This window comes from Gorilla gorilla, chromosome 18, assembly GCF_029281585.2.
Source record: "Gorilla gorilla gorilla isolate KB3781 chromosome 18, NHGRI_mGorGor1-v2.1_pri, whole genome shotgun sequence".
Lineage (NCBI taxonomy): Eukaryota > Metazoa > Chordata > Mammalia > Primates > Hominidae > Gorilla > Gorilla gorilla.
The window spans coordinates 97284489-97307171 of record NC_073242.2 but is presented as its reverse complement, the minus strand read 5'-3'; the positions used below and the strand labels follow the sequence as shown (position 1 = coordinate 97307171).

General features: G+C 50.3%; 1 protein-coding gene across 8 annotated transcripts in view; it reads right to left on the bottom strand.

Annotated features, from left to right (window-relative positions):
* Positions 1-1228: 1228 nt before the first annotated feature.
* The window catches only part of DUS2 (dihydrouridine synthase 2), a 63268-nt gene continuing 41813 nt past the window's right edge, over positions 1229-22683 (bottom strand). For 6 of the 8 annotated variants that reach the window (XM_063699664.1, XM_055366218.1, XM_063699663.1 and 3 more), the window contains 10 exons: positions 19479-19526; positions 14220-14285; positions 13966-14036; positions 10371-10457; positions 9483-9651; positions 6435-6556; positions 5086-5235; positions 3871-3958; positions 2032-2105; positions 1229-1801 (listed from right to left, as the gene is read on the bottom strand). In XM_063699664.1, coding sequence (XP_063555734.1) covers positions 1564-1801; positions 2032-2105; positions 3871-3958; positions 5086-5235; positions 6435-6556; positions 9483-9651; positions 10371-10457; positions 13966-14036; positions 14220-14285; positions 19479-19526 — 1113 coding nt within the window. In that variant the 3' untranslated portion in view covers positions 1229-1563. The other 2 variants (XM_063699666.1, XM_063699665.1) reach the window with 2 other exon arrangements.

The following is a 22683-nucleotide window of genomic DNA, read 5'->3' as shown; positions in this document are numbered from 1 at the left end:
CTATGAAAAGAAAAAGAAGAAAAATCAGAAATAAATTGTGCCTAAAGCTTGGTGGCTGAGACTGGACCAAGCCTCAGTCTTTCTCCTGAGTGGAGCCCTTTCTCTGGGATCACTGGTCTGGGAAGTCAGTTAGGGCAGCCTGGCATGGAATGACCCCATTAACCATGCAGAGTCCTATCAAAGGGCCAGCCTACTGTCCTCCAGCCAGCCTCACACAGGCAGAGGACAGCGGATCCCCTCTAAGAGGAGGGCCCTCAGGACAGAGAGGACTAGAAGTGAGTTGCCCAAGGTCAAACAGCAATGAGCTCTGGGAGGCAGTGGGTAGTGCGGTATCCTTATCTGCACACAGAAAAGCAAGCGTGGGTGGCAGGGGGGAGGGGGGCAGTGCTGGAACTGAGACAGAGGCCTCACCCACCAAACCCTAGACTCAGAGGCCAGCAGGGCCAGAGGCTGCTGGCTGGCACAGGTGCCTGACCCTGTGTTAAAGTTGCCACAAAACAGTAAGGCTCTGACACAGGGGAGATGTGGGAAATACAGCTTTGACCCAGAGGGGACTCCTCCCCTCCCCACGCCCCAACAGAGCCTGGAAAAAGGGAGGAGAAGCAGCATGTTTACAGCTGAGGAAGCGGGGGCAGGACAGGGCAGGGACCTTTGGTCAGAACGCCCCTCCCAGTAAGCGGGGGAGGCCCCATGAGATGCGGGTAGCCGTTTGTTTGCTTCTCACTGCCAGGAGGAAATTAAAGAGAATCTGCCACTTCCTTCCGCCCCAAGTGGGATGAGGAAGGCGGGGGACGGGAGGGACCGTGTGGTGTGATCTGCCAAACATAAGGGCCCCAAATTGCTGTCATCAGCCACCTCCAGTGCCCCACTGCCCAAAGCAGGCACCTCATCAGGTCTGAGACTCCAGGCAGCTGTCAGGCTTGGAGACTCTGGGGATCAGACCAACACTCCCCACCCCAATGGACTAGTCCCTTACTGGGGCACCAGTTACCCTAGTCTTTCTTCCAGATTCCATATCACCTCTCATCAGGACATACAATTGATGCCCAGTGTGTCAGGTGTACCATCAGTAGAATGGGCTTCTTGGGCCTTCCTAACTTGGCCCAAGTCCAGTGATACCCCATTCCCCACCTCTACCAGACCCACAGAGATGGGCAGGAGATCCACTTTGGAAAGCTCAAGCTCTGCACAGAGGGTGGGAGTAGAATCATGCCAGGACACAAGCCCATTTATGAAGATGCCCAAGGCTGAAGCAGCCAGCCATGGGTGAGGGTAGGGGGTGTCTTTATTGCACAGTACCAATGTCAGGTTGGGGAGTTACCACCTGAAAAGCTCCTGTTTTCAAAGAGAACTTGACCCTGTCACTCAGATCCACCAAAGGGGCCAGGATCCACCCCTGGGCGGCCCTTGGTCCATGCTCTAGGCTGATGGCCCCTGCCAGGACATCTAACTTCTGCCAGGCATGACCAGCAAATTGTTCAATGGCATCTGGTTCATGCTGTGGCATCCACAGCCACCTTAGCACCAGGCCCATGGAGGGGGTGACTAAGGCAGGAAGAGTAGTCACCAGCCTTCCAGGGGGCTTTCTTCACCACTTCCCAAGGCCACAAAGGGCTTCTTGCACAGATCCCCAGGTTGTGCTAGCTCCTGAGCTCTGGGGCCCCCAGGGTCTTGGTCAGGAGCCTCCCTCTTTCGCTTGTGCAAGGAAGGGCTCTCCTCACCCAGCCGACCCTCAGGGAGGCCCTGGCTCCGCAGACAGACGATGGCTGCAGCCTGCTCCGCCAGTTTCTTGGACTTGTCCCTGAGCAGACAGAGGGCAATAAGGTGAGGGGCAGGGTGCAGGGCTGTGAGGCCTGACTCTACACATCCTTGGCAGATTCTGACAAAACTGAGTAAGGGGTCACCATCCAGGGATGCCACTACCCACATATACCATCTACCCAACCCTCCTAGGACAATACTGGATGTGTGGGCAGAATGCCCACTCTCCGCCCCACCCCAAGCCTCCTCTCCTATGATAAGGAAACTTACCACAAGGTAGACTGATACTTTTGTTCAGCAACGGTGACAATAGAGGAGAACAGGCGATCTAGAGGGCGTTGAACCTGGTATAAAGAGAAAAGGAATCACATGGCCAGAGAAATGAGCCCTGTAGGCCAACCTGCTGGGGTCAAATCAAAGGCAGATAAAAGGAAGTATTTCCAACCTAAGTCAAATGAAGGCTGCCTGTATCACATGCTCCTCCCAAGCAAAAGTGCCCAGTGGAGAAAGGCACAAATACACAATGACCTCAAGTGTCTGGAGCTGTCACAGACCTAAGCAAAGCGCAGCAGAGCCCTTAGCTGCACATGACTATGGAGCCTCCTGCTGACATCTGGATAGGCCAGGTCCCCAAAATGAGGAGTCACCAGATGCCAAAAGCGTGAGAAGGGACAAGCTAGGAGCAGAGAAGGCACACGTGGCAGAGGGACCAGGTGACTTGGCTGGAGCAAAGGGCTGCAGGGATGAAACTGGAAGGAGCGAGGCACATGGAAGGGTCTCAGGCTCTATGCTGAGGTGCTGGCTTGATCCTTCAGATACTGGGGAGCTGCTGACTTGAGGAGACAGAAGTTAGATTTGTTCTGGAAAAGTCACTGTGGTGGGGGTTGGGGGGAGTGGGGATACAGACACAACCCCCAGAAGGTATAAGCCTCGAGGCCGGAAGACCAGTCCAGATGAGGCAGAGCAGCCTAAGGAAGGCATGGCCGCAAGGACCAAAGGAAGTGAAGCAAGCCTATCTCACGGTTTCCACCCCAGGGGCACCACATCTGGAGCTCAATTCTGTGCCCCATTGGCTGAGGCTTGATCCAAAAAGATGTCTGGGCCAGGTGCGGTGGCTCATGCCTGTAATCCTAGCACTTTGGGAGGCCGAGGTCGGGGGATCATCTGAGGTCAGGAGTTCGAGACCAGCCTGGTGAAGATGGTGAAACCCCATCTCTACTGAAAATACAAAAAAGTTAGCCAGGCGTGGTGGTACCCACCTGTAATCCCAGCTACTCGGGAGGCTGACACAGGAGAATCACTTGAACCTGGAGGCGGAGGTTGCAGTGAGCCAAGATCATGCCACTGCACTGCAGCCTAGGCAACAGAGCGAGACTCCATCTCAAAAAAAAAAAAATAAATAAATAAATAATTAAATAATTAAATAAAAATTTTTAAAAAGGCTCATGACCTATAATCCCAGCACTTTGGGAGGCTGAGTAAGGAGGACCACTTGTGCACAGGAGTTTGAGACCAGCCTGCCTGGACAACAAAGCAAGACCCCATTTATTTATTTATTTATTTATTTATTTATTTTGAGACAGAGTCTTGCTCTGCCACCCAGGCTGGAGTGCAGTGGCATGATCTCAGCTAACTGCAACCTCTGCCTCCAGGTTTAAGCAGTTCTCTGCCTCAGCCTCCCAAGTAGCTGGGATTACAGGCACCCACCACCATGTCCAGCTAATTTTTGTATTTTTAGGAGAAACGGGGTTTCACCATCTTAGCCAGGCTGGTCTTGAACTCCTGACCTCGTGTTCCACCTGCCTCGGCCTCCCAAAGTGGTGGGATTACAGGCATGAGCCACCGTGCCCGGCCGAGACCACGTTTCTAAAAAATAAAGAATAAAAATTAGACTCTGTTTCAAAAAAAAAAAAAAGAGAGATGTCTGGCTGAACTGGACAACAGGCCACTGTAAGAGGGGAGGGCTATCAGCAACTGACCTGGCCACCAGCAGCTTCTCCATGCCTACAGAGGTCAAGACCAGGCTCCAGCCTGGCAATCTAGAGTTGAGGGTGTAAGCCATGGGAGTGCTGTGACTGGCTGCAGGGCAGGCCACAGCCAGGAACTCACCGTTTCATACACAGGCTGTGCCAACTTCTCCCTCCGGCACCACTCTAGTAGGCACATCTTAGGGGTGATCTGGGCTGGGTATGCTCTCCTGGGGGAAGGAAGGGAAGCAGTTGGGGTCACCCACCATCACCGCTCCCTCCCTCAGCCAGGGCACTACTCAGCTCCTGAAAGGAGCTGCAGAAATGAGAGGAACTGAGACACCGAGCTGCTGCCTTAAGGCTTCTGTACTTGCTCCCCTAGGCTCCCATTCTTGTCCTACCAGCAGCTTGGACCTGGGTTCTCCCTAAAGGGAAGATGAATTTTGGCATGCTCAGGAAATTGTAGGGGAAGGGGGAATGAACTCCCAGTACTCTGAGGTCCAGACTGGAAAAACAATCTTCAACATCGAAGAAGGAAGCTTGCCACTCAAGACAAGATTAGTAGGGAGTGGGTGGAGGTGGGCAATGGAGGTAGCCAGACAATGGTCTCGGGGATCTAGCTCAGCGCCCATCCTGATTCCGCCTGCCAAGTGTCATGATCATCTGCTGCAGCCATGGACACTTGGAATCTGGTTTCAGAGTCAGCCTGTGACAGGGTGACACAGTGACAGGGTGGGAGGGGTCATATTCCAACTTCCCAACTGGAACTCTCCCTGGCATCTGACTGCCCAACAGCTATTCCCCACCACCCTGCTCCCCCTCTCCACACCTCTGCCAGACAAGACTGGCTCCTCTCTGGTCCTGGGGACTGGAGAAAGGCTCAGATCCCAGAGGAGGGCACCATTCAAAGCTGAGTCACAATCTGAGGCGTAAGCAGCTTGAGAGAGCACCACAGAGCTGGTGAGGGGCACTGGGTGTGGGTAGGGGCTGCAGAGCCAAATGAGGGCTAGGGTCCTGCTGTTGTTTGAGGAGCTTCATGCAAGGAGCCAGTTCCTCAGGGCCTTGGAAAAGCACAGACTTTCAGGAACAGGAGACAAGTCCCCCCTGCCCTGAGTTGTGGGAGGCGGTAAATCAGGGAAAAAGTAGAGTTCAGTTACCCTTGGGACAGCCTTTCAGGAACTATCTCCCCTGAAAGCACCTTCTATGGGATGCTGAAAATTTAGAACAAGTTTCCAAACCAACAAGACCTGTGGTCCCTACGTTTGACATTAAGCACATACAGCAGCCACTGTGCTGGCCCAGTGGGACCCCAAGGGTGCTGGCCCCAGCCCAAGCTGAGGCCAAGCTGGAGACCTACCGGTCAAACTTGATAGCCATCTTAATGACACCAGAGGTATCTTCAGCTGGCTCCCCTGTCTCCTCTGAAGTCTTGGCTGAGAGCCTGGCCTGCTGGGCATCCAGCTCCTGTGTGGTCTCCTCATAGAAGGCACCAAGGCCAAAGGCCTCACTAAGGAGGAAGAAGCAGATCAGGGCAAACACTTTAGCGGAGCCAGCATCCAGGGTTCTGCAGGACCCCAGGGCCCCACCACTGAGAAACTCCTCTACCACATACACCAAAACACCACCGGGGCCTGGCCATCAGAATGTGCCCCCTGCCCAGCCCTGGGATTACTGTGGACTGGAAGATGGAAAGTGAATGTGAACCCAAGCGTGGACACTGGAGGGAGGCTGGGCTGGGTGGCAAAGGTTGTAAAGGTCACCCCCACCACCTGCAGCCTCTCTCCTGAGGGGGAGCACACAGATGGTATCCCCAGCCAGCCGTGACTGAGTTAACCAATGCTGATCAAGCACATGGGCCCATGGGAGGAAGAGACAGAGGCCTGACCACTAAGTGGTTCCCCACTTCCCGCCCAGCCACAGGCAGTTATACATGGGTCTCAGCTGACACTGAGGCATCACCCAGAGCTACAGAGTTATGTGGGGTAGGGACTGAACCAATGCCATAAGCCAAGGGTGGGAAGAGGGCTCTGGCAAAGGTTTTTCCCTTCTAGGAAACATCTTGAAGGCTGGAAGACTCAAACGAAGATAGATCCCCAATGGCAAAAGTGGTTCAGAAAGGCATCTATGTAAGAGGGAGGGTACAGATAGCTCACGTGAGAGGGAGAGAGCCTTCCAGGCAGACGACCCATTACAAGCACAGGTGTGGAGTTCTGGAAGCAGACAGGTAGACAGGGAGCTGTGGGGGCAGTGGCTAGGCCAGCTTGTGAAGGGCCTCAACTGTCAACCATCTGAGCTAGAGCTGCACCTGATCTAGAGAATCAACAGGTGGTCTCTCAAACTGCAGGGTGATGGATGTGAGTGCAGGCTCAAGGTAGAGGCTCCATGTTACAGCCCAATTCTCCTGACCACTGGTTCCTGGGGGCCTGGCCTGTGACTATCCCATTTATGGAAAATCCCCTTCCTTTGCATTCCTCTATCCTTCTAGTACCCTAGTTCCCAGAGCTCTGCTGATCCGTCCAGGGATGGGACGTTTCAAAGCTTTCAAAGAATCCCCTCCTGGGAGGCAAAGCTGTACCATCACTCCACTCCTCTACATCTACATCCAGAAGCTGTGTCCCTGGTCCCCTAGTGGAGTCAGCTTAGGGCTCAAAGTCAAACTTGGGCAATGCGTACAAGGACAGATGGACATCTTATTGTGCCTCTTACCAAATTTCCCGGGAAGACTGGGCAGCATGGAGCAACCTTCCCTGGGGCGACTCCAGCTGTTCTCGTAGCATCTGGCACAAGCAGTACTTGGTGTTGGTGTAGTGGTTGTCATACTGCACCGCCTGAGAAAAGAAATGACTTGCCTGATGCCCAGGCAGGCTCTAAGGCCTGGGCTATGCTCTGATGGCAGGGAAAGGGGCTCCAAGAAGGCACCAGAGATGTATGTGTAGCCAAGGCAATGTGACCCCCATAAGAAGAACCACCACTGGCCAGGAGGAGTGGCTCACATCTGTAATCCCAGCACTCTGAGAGGCCAATGCAGGAGGATTGCTTGAGGCTAGGAGTTCAAGAGCAGCCTGGGCAATGTAAGACTCAACTCTACAAAAATTAAAAAAAGAAAATTATCAGCTGGGCACGGTGGCTCACGCCTGTAATCACAGCACCTTGGGAGGCCAAGGCAGACGGATCACCTGAGGTCAGGAGTTCAAGACCAGCCTGACCAACATGGTGAAGCCCCGTCTCTACTAAAAATACAAAATTAGCTGGGCGTGGTGGCGGGTGCCTGTAATCCCAGCTACTCGGGAGGCTGAGGCAAGAGAATCGCTTGAACCCTGGCGGCGAAGGTTGTGGTGAGCCAAGATCGTGCCATTGCACTCCAGCCTGGGCGACAACAGCAAAACTCCGTCTCAAAAAAAAAAAAAAAAAAAGAAAAAGAAAATTAGCCAGGCATGTTGGCACACACCTGTAGCCATAGCTACTAGGGAGGCTAAGGCAAGAGGATTGCTTGCACCTAGGAGTTGTGGCTGTAGTGAGCTATGATCATGCCACTGCACTCCAGCCTGGGCAACAGACTGAGACCCTATCTAAAAATAAAAATAAAAATAAAAATAAATTAAAAAGCCACTTCGACCTTGGTCATCTACTCCTCCAGCTAGTGGTACAAAGCTTGAGGGTCACAGCCAAGGACCATGGTCAGAAACACACTCTCCTGGACAGCCTGACTGAGGTCTCGAAGTGCGGGAGCCCCTTCCTGCTTCAACCACCACAGAGGACCTACTGCCAAGTATCTTCCAGGGAAGGGAGGGGAAACACACCAAATTCTGGCATGGCAGGTCCAGTGCCAGGAAAGGGGTGAGATTCTTCTATTCCTTCTAACCAGAATGGGCACCTTCCCTTCCCACATCTTGAATAGCCTCTAACTTCCCCCTACATGGGTAAAACACAGCATCATTTAGTTCACATGGGTTACTCATGACTACATTTATCTATACAAGTGTGAGGTGCAACTGTCACCATCACTCCACGGACCGTGAAATGAAGGCTCAGGGAGGCAAGATGACTGCCAGGGACACCCAGTGGAAGTCGGCTGGCTGGAGGTAGGGCAGGAGAGCAGTAGTGGGTGAAGGTGGCCTTCCCCAGCCCTCCAGGACACCCTCCCATCCCCCACCCCCATGCTGCTCTAGTAACTCCACGTGGGCCTATGACTTCAGCGCCTGGGAAAGTGCCACGGCACGCTCAGGACAAAGTGGGAAGTAAGTTGGGGCGCCCCGGCTGGTGGCAAGTCCTTGACTCAGCTTGTCTGGGAAGAAGGCACCTGGCTGGACCAGAAGCAGCCCTGCCTATGCTTGAAAGCCGCTCCCTTTCTCTGTGATAGCACACCCTGCTGAGGAGCTGCCAAGAGATGGCTCAGCAGGAATGATAATATCACCTTTCACCCAGTGAGTAAGCTCAGCACTGTTCAGCACGTCTTCTTGGCCAGACTTGCCAGCTGGCCAAAAAGCTGGATAGCTGACCTGGGCTGGGGCAAGCCCTCCCTTGCCATGGAGCTATCCCAGACCATTGGAGAGCTGGTGGTCACCAACTTGCCCAGCAGGACACCAGAACCAGGGAGTGAGGGCTGCAGCATTGAACAGGAAATAGGACAAAGGCTGCCCAGCTCTGGACGCAGACCTCAGGGCATCTTACCATCCCAGCTTGCACAGCCATGGAAACACTCACATACCATGGCAGCCACAGGCACTCCTAGGCAGGTATGAACCCTAGGACTGAAGAGGAGGGTGGAACTCTGCTCTGGGCAAGGACTGCACCCTCTGTTCAGACCCAATTCACTGAAGAATTTGAGGACCACTCACTGTCTCTCCCTGCAGACATGTGCAGCTGATCAGAGTCCCACAGAGTTCCAGGGTTGTGCCAAAGAGATAAGGCAAGTGAACTCTTCATTTTCTTTTATAGGGATATGCCCTTGGCACTACCATCAACCTCTCAATGAGAAGAAACTGGTTTAGAAAAGCCCATTCCCAGCCTGGGCAACATAGGGAGACCTCATCTCTATTAAAAAAATAAAAAATTAGCTGAGTGTTGTGGCACATGCCTGTAGTCCCAACTACTTGGGAGGCTGAAGCAGGAGGATCACTTGAGCCCAGGAGGTCAAGACTGCAGTGAGTCATGATTATGCCACTATGCTCACACCTGGGCAAGAGAGCAAGACCCCATCTCAAAAAAAAAAAAAAAAAAAAAAGCTATTCCCTAAGTAGAGGGTTATGGTTAAAGCATTCTGGAATTAGCAATAGAAAGGTTTTAGAAATGATTTCGACTGATGAGTCAAATCAGGTGAGAAATTTCTCAATTGCTCCTCTTGGCTGTGGCTGCTCCTGAGCCAACCTATAGGCACATATGCCTTTGATGATGCAGAACCCACAGTCCATGTGCATATGCCTCTGTATGTGCAGCGTGTGAGAAAAAGAAAGATATATATCATGTGTTTGGGGTTCCAACAGCATCCTGGATCTAGAAGGTTCTTGCTATGACCTGCAAACCTCTGAAAGCTTTAGGAGATGGTAGGGGTATGCCCCCCAGCATCCTCTCTTAGCATTGCAGCTGGGGAGACCCAATAAAGCAGTGAGCTAGTGCAGCTACACTACATGAGCTAAAAAGAAAAGGAGAGGAACAGCAAGCACGGCTGGCAGCTGGGGGCTCACACAAAGTGCTCTCTGCAGGAGTGTGGTAGACAGTGAGAAATGCTTGTTTTGAAAAAGTACAGAGACGTACGTATCTGATGTATTTCTGCATGACCTCCTCCAGGGGCCGCAGACCCTCCTTGAGGAAGATAGATGGGTTCCACATGGCTGCTCGGGCCACCATCACGGAAGAGGCTGCCGTGGCTTGTCGAAAGTCCTCTATGTCCGAATACTGTTGGATGTGGTCATGAGATCCTCCGCTAAAAAGCAACCAGAGGGTTAGGGGTGTCCCCATCACGGAACCTATCAGCATTTTCAGAAAAAGTCAGCTCTCAGATCTGCCACTGATTAACAATGTGAATTTGGCCAAGTCCCTTCAGCTATCAGAGCTTCAGTAAAGTGGATATTAGAATCCATATCCCATTATGAAGTTAGGAGCACTAACTGAGATAATACATGTAAAGTGCCTGGCACTTAATAGGTAATCCAGGAAATTTACTTTCCTTGCCCCTCATCTAAAACAGTGGCTACAGCCAGCCCACATCTGGAGACATGGGTCCATAACTGGGCTATTGGGGCTACAGGAAAACCCCCAAGCTGAATGGGCCACTTATATGTTCAATGAGGGCTAAGTCAAAACCCTGGCGAGAGGAACAGACACCCTGGTGATGACAAGAGGAGGGAAGGAGGCCCAGTTAGGTCATACTTTCCCCTCCCTGCAGCCTGCTGCTCCAAGGACCCCCTGCTCTGTCTCCGTACATTTCATCAGGAGTCAGTCGGCAGCCTCAGTCCTGAGACAGGCATGCAGAGGGGAGGGTCTCAGGTGGCAGCAGAAGGAACAGGTCTGGGGTCTTGTGGAAAGCCCTGCCCTTTTCAAGCCACCCCTAAAACTTTTCACTCTAGGGAAGTCTGGGCCTGGCTACCACCCAGCCCTTAGCTCTGTGGGACACAGAGTACATGATGAAGACAGGAGGCTTACTTGGCTATGACAGGAATGGAGAGGGTATCAGAAATGGCTTTGATGACTTCACAGCTGACAGGATGCTGAGGTCGCTCCTCCCGCTTCCTTGGAGATAGAAAGATGGGGCTAAGGGCTGAGCACCAAAAGCCACGACACCACTCACACAGGGTTACCTCAGCCAAACCTTACAGTCCTCCCCACTGAACCTCACGAAGGTCAGGTGGCCATATGGCGATCAAGGACAGGTGGCAGGAAATGGCTCTCCCTGCCCTCTGGAGAACTGTGAGGGGCAGGGGCAGCACAGATCCATGCTGAGATGGCAAGTCCAGCTCTTGGAGGCCTGCAGGGGAGGCCTGGCTGCAGGGGGGCATGGTGGGTGGCCTGGCTCCCAAGGTCATGTTGCTTTTCCCTAGCTTCCCTTTGCCTCTGCCAGAGATGAGGGACAGGGCCATAAGAGTGCTGCCCCTACTGTCCCAGTCCTGCCCTCTCCAAGGGACTGGGAACAGCTGCTGCTGCTCAGATTGGCCACTCCCACACAGCTGCCAATGCCAAAGCCAAGTTGCACAGCTGATCCTAAGGAGAGGCACCTGACACAGGGTAGGCCCCGCACCCAGGGAAAGTCACGGACCATGGCTGCCACACCACGGCACAAGGGAGGCAGGACCACAACCTGGGGCCCCTCTTTCCAAAGTCAACTGCAAGTTCTTGTGCATGAGTTTTAGGGCTGCTGACGTGAGGCCTGACCTGAGCTGTGCTCAGCAACAAAGCAAGCAAGACGGTCGACCAGATAGCCCTTGTCCAGCTCTTGTCTGAGTATGTCCCCTCTGCTACACTCTTGTTCTTTTATTTTTGATATGGTGTTTCATTCTTGTTGCCCAGGCTGGAGTGCAATGGTGCAATCTCGGCTCACTGCAACCTCCACCTCCTGGGTTCAGGCAATTCTACCTCAGCCTCCCAGGTAGCTGGGATTACAGGCATGAGCTACCATGCCTAGCTAATTTTGTATTTTTTTTAGTAGAAACAGGGTTTTACCATGTTGGTCAGGCTGGTCTTGAACTCCTGACCTCATGTGATCCACCCGCCTCGGCCTCCTAAAGTGGTGGGATTCTAGGCGTTAGCCACCGCGCCCGGGCCCCTCTACTATACTCTTCAACAAAAGGGTCAAGGGCCCTGTCAACCTAGCCTCTACCTCTGTCTCCCTACATCTCCAATGGTCACTTTTAGCCCATCTCAACAGCTTTGATGGTCACAAAGGGCTTCTTCAAACTCACCCAAATCTGTCTTCCGAGTGTTCCCAACTACAGGTAAAAAATAATAGCTTCCTTTATTAAGAGAATACTGGCTGGGCATGGTGGCTCACGCCTGTAATCCCTGCACTTTGGGAAGCCAAGGTGGGTGGATTACTTGAGGTTAGGAGTTTGAGACCAGCCTGGCCAACATGGTGAAACCCCATCTCTACTAAAAATACAAAAAAAAAAAAAAAAAAAAATAGCCAGGCATGGTGGCAGGCACCTGTAATCCCAGCTACTCAGGAGGCTGAGGCAGGAGAATTGCTTGAACCCAGGAGGCGAAGGTTGCAGTGAGCCGAGATCATGCCACTGCGCTCCAGCCTGGGCAACAGAGCAAGACTCTGTCTCAAAAAAAAAAAAAAAAGAGAGAGAAAGAATACTACATGCCAGGCACTGTGCCAAGGCTTTATATTCACAATCTCATAAAAGCCCTGGGACAACCCTATAAAGTAGAAATTATCTTAATTTCTAAACAAGGAATGTTGTGCTCAGAAAGGTTAAGTGATTTCCCAAGGATATACAGCTAACAAGCAGCAGAGCCGGGATCTCAAACCAGGGAGTCTGAATCCAAAGCCTGCTGCCTTGGGAAGGCGCATATGTGTACAAGTGTGTACTCCTCCCTCCTGGCTTCAACCCAAGCAACTCTGCTTTGCTCTGCTTTGTATGAAGGGAGTTCCAGGTTCCCTTCTCTGAAAATGTTGTAAGAGCACAATCAACAACTTGGGCTCTTCCTATAAGACCCCTAAGCCCAAAGGAACATCACTCAGAGAAGAGAGGTCCCTCTGGCCCAAGTCTACTGACCTGAGATGCTGTACAAAATCACATCCTGGACACAGGGAACAAGTGTGAATGGTAAGCCAAGGGTGGCCTTCAGAACCTCAGCTCTCAGCATAGAGTACATTAGCTACAGCTAGAAGGATTGTTTAGTCATTGTGACAGCTGGCAGTCCAACAAATGCAGACAAGAGAGGCAGAGCCTTTAAAAGAATAGGCTGGGTATGGTGGCTCAAGCCTGTAATCCCAGCACTTTGAGGGGCTGAGGCAGGAGGATCACTTAAGCCCAGGAGTTTGAGACCAGCCTGGGCAACATAAGGAGATCCCGTCACTACAAAAAAATAAAAAATTAGCCAGGTGTGGTGGCATGTGCCTGTAGTTACTCAGCTACTCAGGAGGCTGAGGCAGGAGGATTACTTGAGCCTAGGAGTTTGAGGCTGCAGTGAGCTATGATTGTGCCACTTCACTCCAGCCTGGGTAACAGAGCAAGACTGTCTCAAAAAACAACAACAACAATGAAAAACAAATAAACAAAGCAGTCTGTCTGGGATTATTCAAGGGAGAAGTCATTGCTCAATATAATAGAAAGAAAATGAGGCTGGGCCTGGTGGCTCATGCCTGTAATCCCAGTACTTTGGGAGGCCAAGGTGGGCGGATCACCTGAGATCAGGAGTTTGAAACCAGCCTGGCCAGCGTGGTGAAACCCTGTCTCTACTAAAAATATAAAAATTAGCTGGGCATGGTGGAGCACACCTGTAATCTCAGCTACTCGGGAGGCTGAGGCAGGAGAATCACTTGAACCCGGGAGATGGAGATTGCAGTGAGCCAAGACTGCGCTACTGCACTCCAGCCTGGGTGACAGAATGACAAAGAGGAGGAGAGGAGAGGAGGGGAGAGGAGAGGGGAGGGGGGAGGGGAGGAGATGGGAAGGGAGAGGGGAGGAGATGGGAGGAGAGAGGGGAGGAGATGGGAGGGGAGGGGGGAGAGGGAAGAAGATGGGAGGGGGAGGGGAGAAGAAGGGAGGGGGAGGGGAGGAGGGAAAGAAGGAAGGAAGGAGGGAGGGAGGGAAGGAAGGAAGGGAGGGAGGGAAGGAAATAAATGAGGGAGGGAGGGAAGGAAGGAAGGGAGGGAGGGAAGGAAGGAAGGGAGGGAGGGAGGGAGGGAAGGAAATAAATGAGATTTTTCTCATGAGGGTCAGAATTCCACCACGTACTGGCTGCATGGTATGATTTTGAGCAAATTACTCAATCTCTAGCATTTACACATCCTGATAGTAGAGGTGTTTCTCCTTTCTTAGTCTCTCTGTGTCTCTAAACCTCAGTACCTACCCTCAATAGGCACTCCATGAATGAAAGGCAGGCAAATGCAAAAGCCCATTCAGGGTCTGCCTGCCCTCCAGACTCATAAGATATCAAAGAGCTAGGCAGAGATAGGCTGAATATGTAGAAGAGAAATTGGCTGTCACTTGGGGTGACAGATCAATTAAGGAAGGATCACTAAGATGGGTTAGGACCTCCCTGCCAGTCAGTCACTAGAAAGGTGACCACTCACCTCCCATGAACTGCGATGGCAGCAATGCCAGTCCTCTCTATCCGCTTCACAAGGCTCAGGGTATCTTCTAGCTGAGGAAGAGGACCACACAGGATGGTTACTGAAGCTCCAGAAGGAGCAGCTGCTGCCTCCTAAAGTAGGCTCAGCTCTACTCTCTCCTCCAAGCCTAATTTAGCACCTCAAGAATCGTTCACAAACCTAAATCCAACATCACCAGAGAGAATGGACCTTCATATGTAACACACCATCCTTACCGATGGCAGGATGCGAATCTTGCAGGTCACAGGTATGCGTGTCCCTTTAACAAGAGTGCTGAGGATCTGCAGAAAGGAAAACACAAGAGCACCTATGTCTTCTGGAACAAACCATCACTCTGCCTGTACTAATTAACTCCGCTACAGGCTGTGCATTCCGGTGGCATGAACAGTTTGCATATGTGTGAATGCATGTGTGTGTCTGTTACACACATACACACATAAGCTCCATGAGGCAAGGGACCTGCCTTTGTTCTATACTAGAGCCCCAGCACCTGCCTGGCACCTAGTGGTATACACATATTTGTCAAATATACTGAATGAGTGAGTGAATGGGTATGCGTGCACACCTGTGTGCAGCTCACTGAGCCTTTGCCAGGACAAATACCAGAATTATCTGGAGAACTGAAGAAATACACACTCTTGAATTCCGCACTATTATTTCCTGAGTCAGTCTCTAGGGGCAGGGCTTAGGAATGTGTGTTTTCAAAAGGCTCTGCCCAACACACTCCAGCCCATCCTCAGTATCATTCTGAGGCCTAGCCTTGGTTAAGAACACATGGCTAAAAAAAAAAAAAAAGTAAGAAAAAAAGAACACATAGCTAACTGGGTGTGGTGGTTTATGCCTGTAATCCCAACACTTTGAGAGGCTGAGGTGGGAAGATTGCTTGAAGCCAGGAGTTTGAGACCAGCCTGGGCAACACAGCAAGACCCTGTTTCCTTTTTGTTTGTTTGTTTGTTTTGTTTTGAGACAGGGTCTGGCTCTGTTTCCCAGGCTAGAGTGCAGTGGCACAATCTTGGCTCACTGTAACCTCTGCCTCCCTAGCTCAAGCCATCCTCCCACTTCAGCCTCCAGAGTAGCTGGGACCACCATGTTGGCCAGGCTGGTCTCGAACTCCTGAGCTCAAGCAATCCACCTGTTTTATCCTCCCAAAGTCCTGGGATGACAGGCTTGAGCCACTGCACCTAGCCCATCCCTGTTTCTATTAAAAAAAAAAAAAAAGCGGGGGGGCAGACAGCTTCTTTCCTGGGTGAAGGGAATGTTCCCTAAGTGTTGTTCCAGGACTTACAGGGTGAGGGAACAGGAAGGCTTTTAAGGGCCTGCATTCCTCTTTAGGGCAGTCAGATATACATGAGTGAAACTGGCAAAGGAAAAGACAACATACTCATAAGATAAGCACATATTTAAAAGTGCTTATCACATAGCAATTGCAAAAGATTTCAAAGAAAGATCAAGAAGTCACGCAGGAAAGTGACAGGGAGGTAGCAAGACCAGACCACACAAGAATCAGAGATAGAGAGGTGTAGATGACACTGCATATGTCTGTGTCATTGCTATCTTCTTCCCTCATCAGAAATTTCAGGCCAGGCAAGCTGGAGGAAAGATGATCCCAAGAACCCTCTTCCAAGAACTGGATCTTTGCCTAGCAGAGCAGGGGGATATCTAGGTGGCTGCTGCCAGTCTTGATTCTAGACAGGCGGGGGCAGCAGAGAGCCAGGTTGCAAAAACCAGTAGCGGCGGCCTATCAGGGACAGGATGAAGCAGGCCATTCCAGAAGACGTCAGATCAAGAGGCTGGACGGACAGACAGTTCATGAGCAAGACAGGACCTGCTGGCCCAAATGCCAGGGACTGGCAGGAAGGAACAGTCTCTAGGTGCTGCTCCAGGAGGCAGACTTGGCCTGAGGTCTTAGGGTCACCCTGGCAGGCCTTAAAGAGGCACTTACATTTTAAGGGGGGGCCTGACAGGTTCATCAAGAAATACAATAAAAATTCTCATTCTAGTCCCATCCTTCATGCTCAAAGCAACATCTCTAAAAGGTTCCATTGCAAGTGCTCACTTAGAATCCTCTGACATTGGTGATTTAAGCAACACCAGCTGGTCTGATCCAATTCTCTGTCTTGTAGAACCTCCTTTTGCTATTTTATCCAAGTAACTCTCAGTACTTTCTTCAGTATTTCTGTGTGTTTCATGTGTGTGTTAAGGACTAGGAAGGAAATTAGGTAACCAAAAACCCTAGGCACTTGCAAGGGTCACACTGAGGGGAAATGGCAACTAGAGATTGTCTTCTGGCCAGGCTCTAGCATGAAACTCTCCTGGACACCAACTCTCCAGATCCAAGTCTTTGGGGAGAAAGAATGAGAGACAAGTCCATATTTGAGCAGAGGAACAGCAACATCTACCTACAAGCAGGCTTGCCTCAATAGACCCACTGGCCAACTGAAGAAAAGCAGTCTCCTTCACTCCCCTGGTTTCTGGGAGGCAGCAGATGAGGATAGGAAAGCATAGGCCTGGAAAGCACTGAGACCTGAGTTCATGTCCTGGCCCTGCCAATTGTCAGCCATGGCCCAAGTACAGTGTACACAAGGGGGATGCCCTGCGCACACCTGTAATCCCAGCACTTTTGGAGGCCAGATCACCTGAGGTTAGGTGTTCAAGGCCAGCCTGAACAACATGGTGAAACCCCGTACCTACTAAAAATACAAAAATTAGCCGGGTGTTCTGGTGCATGCCTGTAATCTCAGCTATTCAGAGGCTGAGGCAGGAGAATCACTTGAACCCAGGAGGTGGAAGTTGCAGTGAGCTGAGATAGCACCACTGCACTCCAGCCTGGGCAGCAGAGCGAGACTCCCTCTCAAAATAAATAAATAAATATTTTAAAAAATAAAATAAAACTGAGGTTCTTAATCCAGGGAGCATATACCAGAGTTACCTGGTAGAAGCTTTCTCAAAGAGATTGATATCCCACTCTCCACCCCTACTCACCCCAAGGGTCTGCAGAATTCTCAACAGATAGCATCCTTTATTTCTAACTGGGGTAAAATATATATAACATGAAATTTGCCATCTTAAACATTTTTAAGTATATAATTCAGTGGCATTAATTACATTCACAATATTGTACAACCACCAATGTTATGTATTTCCAAAGTTTTTCATAACCCCAAACAAGAATCTTGAGAAAATTTCTAGAGGTGGTCTTGAGATATTCCCACAGATGGAACCACAGGCCTAAAACGCCAAGCCTGGAAGGACCCGCAAAGCTCTCACCCAGGTCACCCAGCTTGCCAGCAGTCTGGACCCGAATTGAATCCAGCCCCTACACCTAAGCCACATCTGGCTTTGTTGTGGAAGCCTGCAACCTCCCTACCATGCGGCAAACCCCATCTATCAGTCCAACCTGGCCCATCTGCGTACCCAACCAGAGAAGTAGTGAAATGAACTAAGCTTCTGAGGTTGAGTGTATCTCTGCTGCCTCATGGATGAAATCTGCCTTATTCAAAGAGGGGCAGTAGAGAGGACAGAGCCAACAGCCTGGGTCTGAGAAGAGAGGAGGCTGGAGGATAATAAAAATGCCTGTGTGCTCATGTTGTGAACCACATCCTCCCTGCTGGGGCCCCCTCTCCTAGGTGTGGAAACCAATTTGACATCCAAGATGTCTACTTCCACTCCACCCTGCACACAAGTGTCTTAACTGGAGATTTCCAAGTTGAGGTGCCTATTGACCTGACACTTATAAACTATACCCAGGCACCTTGAACCTGAGATGCTACTGGAGAGGGTGCTGACACTAGGAGTCAGAAGAGACTATAGTTCACAAGCTGGCTCTGCCTGCCACTTATTTACTATATGATCTTTTTTTTTTTTTTTTTTTGAGACGGAGTCTTCCTGTCGCCCAGGCTGGAGTGCAGTGGCACGATCTCTGCTCACTGCAACCTCCGCCTCCCGGGTTTATACCATTCTCCTGCCTCAGCCTCCTGAGTAGCTGGGACCACAGGCGCCCGCCACCACGCCCAGCTAATTTTTTGTATTTTTAGTAGAGACTGGGTTTCACTGTGTTAGCCAGAATGGTCTCGATCTCCTGACCTTGTGATCTGCCCGCCTCAGCCTCCCAAAGTGCTGGGATTACAGGCATGAGCCACCACGCCCGGCCTACTATATGATCTTAAGCAAATTATTTTCTCTCTCTGTGCTTTAGTCTATTGTCCTTGATCAAATGGAGATAACTGCCAATCCTATCTACTTCAAGGGGTTTCAGGATCAAATGAAAGGCACATTATGGCTGGGCACAGTGGCTCACATCTGTAATCCCAGCACTTTGGGAGGCCAAGATGGGCAGATCACCTGAGGTCAGGAGTTCAAGACCAGCGTGGCCAACATGACGAAACCCCATCTCTACTAAAAATACAAAAATTAGCCAGGCGTCGTGGTGGGCGCCTGTAATCCCAGCTACTCAGGAGGTTGAGGCAGAAGAATCGCTTGAACCCTGGAGGCAGAGGTTGCAGTGAGCTGAGATTGTGCCACTGCACTCCAGCCTGGGTGACAGAGCAAGACTCTGTCTCAAAAAAAAGAAAGGCACATTATACAGGTGCACTATAGATAGAGTATCTCTGGCTGCACATGGGAAAAACGAGAAGGCACGTAGCCAGCAAGCACAGTGGTCTTCCTATGTCCCAGAGACACTGGGGCTGGAGGAACATGCAGGGTTGGGCTGCTGGCACAGCAACCAGGCAGCTCTCATTGGCAATGATGGCAGCTCTCATTGGTGATGCCTAAGTCCCAAGTCACTCTAGCCTCTGGGAAGCAGGATGAGGCTTAAAGCCCAGACAGGGAAGTAGCGATAGAGAATGAAAAGGAAAACAAAGGAGCTAAAAGGAAAGAGCTGGCAGACTGGGAGAGGAACACAAACCTGTCCCCAGGGCCTCATTAAGCTAGCCTACAGAATCACCAAAGAAAGGGGAACAGAGAGAGACTAACTTCAGCTTGCCTCCTCTGACCCTGGCCCGGGCTTCTCTCCAAGGGCTGGGGTAGACTCTTTCAGGACATAGGGGACCCACTGCTGCTCTCATCAAGCCCCCTGGGAGAGGCCAATCCACCCACACACATACAAACACATATGGCCATTGAACCCGTCCTCACCACAGGTGGCCTGGCCTCTGCTCTCAAGACCTTCCCAGAAGGGAGACAGGAAATACAGAGGAGGTTCTCTGTGAGTCCTCAGGACCCCTGGCTCTTCATTGACATGTCTCTAGCTCTGGGCTTTTTAGGAACATCAAGGCTGCTGTAGGCTGGCTCAGGGGTTCCCAAACTTAGCTGCATGTCAAAATCACTGGAAAATTTTTTGGAAATCGCTAGGCCTCAGGGAGAGAAACTGGGTGGACATCAGTAAATCTGGTATTGGTGGAAGGAGGCGTTCTAGACAATTCTAGTTTGGAGCTGTGTTTGAGGACCCCTGCTTTCACTTGTGGAGGACTTACCTTCTCAATCTTGTCAGGGTCTGACAGCAGGGCAGCTCCCATTCCTCCCTAAGGAGAAACACACAAAAGGTCTTCTTACATCTGGGAGACACTATGGCCCTCTCCATGGGATGGGGTCTGGCAACTGAGCGTCACCCCGGCACTCACTTCCAAGGGACCAAGGCCCACTGGCAACTGGCACTTCTTTTAAACAAGCAGGAGGGCAGCAGTATCTGTGCCCATAACATCTGGGACTGAAGTGTGATAATTTTTTTTCTTTTTTTTTTGAGACAGATTCTCGCTCTGTCACCCAGGCTGGAGTGCAGTGGCGCAATCTCGGCTTACTGCAACCTCCACCTCCCCAGTTCAAGTGATTCTCCTTCCTCTGCATCCTGAGTAGCCAGGATTGCAGGCATGCACAACCACACCTAGCTAATTTTTTAATATATTTTTAGTAGAGACAGGGTTTCACCATGTTGGCCAGGCTGGCCAGACCAGAGTGATGACTTTTAAAATGTATAGGCTGGGCGTGGTGGCTCACGCCTGTAACTCCAGCACTTTGGGAAGCTGAGTCAGGTGGATTACCTGAGGTCAGGAGTTCGAGACCAGCCTGGCTAACATGGTGAAATCCGGTCTCTACCAAAAATACAAAAATTAGCCGAGCATGGAGGTGTGTACCTGTAGTCCCAGCTATTCAGGAGGCTGAGGCAGAAGAATTGCTTGAACCCAGGAGGTGGAGGTTGCAGTGAGCCGAGATTGCACCACTGTACCCTAGCCTGGTTGACAGGGCAAGACTCCATCTCAAACAAACAAACAAAAAAGTCATCATTCTGATCCCCTTGGTAAATCCCACAAATCTATCTAGAAGTGGGCTATATAAAACTTATTTTTCAAGACTGCCCACTCCCTAACCCAGGTCTCAGTGTCTTAATAAACTAAATCCCACCATCTCCCAAGCCCTTAAAAAACAATGAATCATCCTTCATTTGAAATAAGATCAAATGCGCCTTCTTCCTATCATACTCAATGCTTGCATAGGCATCAACACCACCAGCAAAGCTACTAAGGTGCACACAACTTACAAACCTTGTCTAGGCCCTTCTCTTCTGCCAGCAACAATGTCCCAGCCCAGACCCATGCCCAACTCTAACCAAAGCCCCAGGAAATGGAAACTACCAACCCACACAACCACTTGAATCTTGATAATAGTAATGGTGGTTGCTTTTTATTGTGAGTTACTGGTGATTTTCCTGCTCTTTTCTGTACTTGTCTATATTTTCCAACTTCTAGACAATGGTATTAATTACTTTAATAATGGAGGAGGGGGATCTTTAAAAATCTGAATCCATTAAGAGTGAGATGAAGGCAAAAAAAACAATTCCAATAAATATATGCTGCCAGTATAAAGATTACATACTAATGAATGCTCACAGAATGTGCTCAGAAGGTGTAAGTTCAGTTATTACACTTTAATTTCATGTTTAAGGATGATAAATTGGAATCAGAGAGAACGTTAAACCACCACAGACTTGGCCAGGCTGAGCCTGGATTTTAAAGAAGAATGGGTGGACTGGAAAATCCACCAAGCCTGGACTACATTGGTCATAAAAGAAACCTTGAAGGCCTTGAGGAAGCCCCAGCACTCCCCCTGGCTCCATCTGTCCTTCCACTCACACGTATCCAGCCCTTCCTTATAGAATCACAGGATCTAAAATTCAGTTTCACTGCCCCTTCCACAATAATAGCTTTCTCAACAATGGAATTTCCTTCCTTCCTTCGTTTCTATTAAACTTACTTGCTTTTTTGAATAGGTAAAACATTCAAAATTTGAGAGATTCAAATGGGTAACGAGTAAGAAGTCTCCCTGCCTAAGGATTGGGAAATGTTTCAATCTATACTTTTTTTTTCTTTTGTTTCTGATATAGGGTCTCACTCTGTGGCCCAGGGTGGAGTGCAGTGGTGTGATCTTGGCTCACTGCGACCTCTGCCTCTGGGGTTCATGCAATTCTCCTGCCTCAGCCTCCCAAGTACCTGGGACTACAGGTGTCTGCCACCATACCTGGCTAATTTTTATATTTTTTGGTAGACATGCGCTTTCATTCTTTTGGCCAGACTGGTCTTGAACTCCTGACCTCAGGTGATCTGCCCGCCTCAGCCTCCCAAAGTGCTGGGATTACAGGCATGGGCCACCACGCCCAGCCTCAATCTATGCTTTTTATCTGGCTTCAATTTTTGAACCATGAGAACACAGCAGATATTCAGCTAGTATGTACATGTGTGGCATATTGATTGGTATCTCTTCTGACTGATCAGTGCCAGTGCTGTGCCAGTTAATTATTTTCAGTAGCACCCCTGTAATGGGAATTTACTACCTATGCATAACCAGATAAAAACTTAAGTTTCCTTCCCCAGAGGAAATCAATGTTACTAGTTTCTTCTGTGTCTCTCCAAAAATCTTCCCTGAATAAACAAATAAATATATATAATCATTCCCTATCCTCCTTATATAAATGGTATATACCACCTTACCCTGCCTCCAGATCATTTTAACTCTGCTCCTCACATAATTTAGGAACACAAAGAAGTAATCAGAAAACAGCAAAACCGCTGGGCACAGTGGCTCACGCCTGCAAACCCTGCACTTTGGGAGGCCGAGGCAGGTGGATCACGAGGTCAGGCGTTCAAGACCAGCCTGGCTAACATGGCAAAACCCCGTCTCTATTAAAAATACAAAAAAAATTAGTTGGGTGTGGTGGCGGGCACCTGTAGTCCCAGCTACTCAGGAGGCTGAGGCAGGAGAATCGCTTGAACCCAGGAGACGGAGGTTGCAGTCAGCCGAGATTGCACTGCTACACTCCAGCCTGCACGACAAGAGTGAGACTCCATCTCAAATAAAAAAAAAAAAAAGCCCAAAGATACCTAAAGTCCAAGTCCAGCTGATCTTTTACCAACCAAGGTTTTCGATCCTGCAGTCTGCTTCTTCTTCATCATCTCCCACTCGACAAAACCTCTGGTCAAATCGAGCTACTCAGGCCTCCCTGTGTCTACCTCATATTCATCCCTAGGCCCCTGCTTATACCACACCCTCTGCTTACAGGGTCCTAAATCTCAGCCCAAGGACAATATTTCCCTATCAAATTCCAAGTTTAAAGGCTGCCTTTCCACTCCCTTCTCTGGGCTACCATAGTCTGATCTCTTCTGATACGACAATGGGAACATTTACACT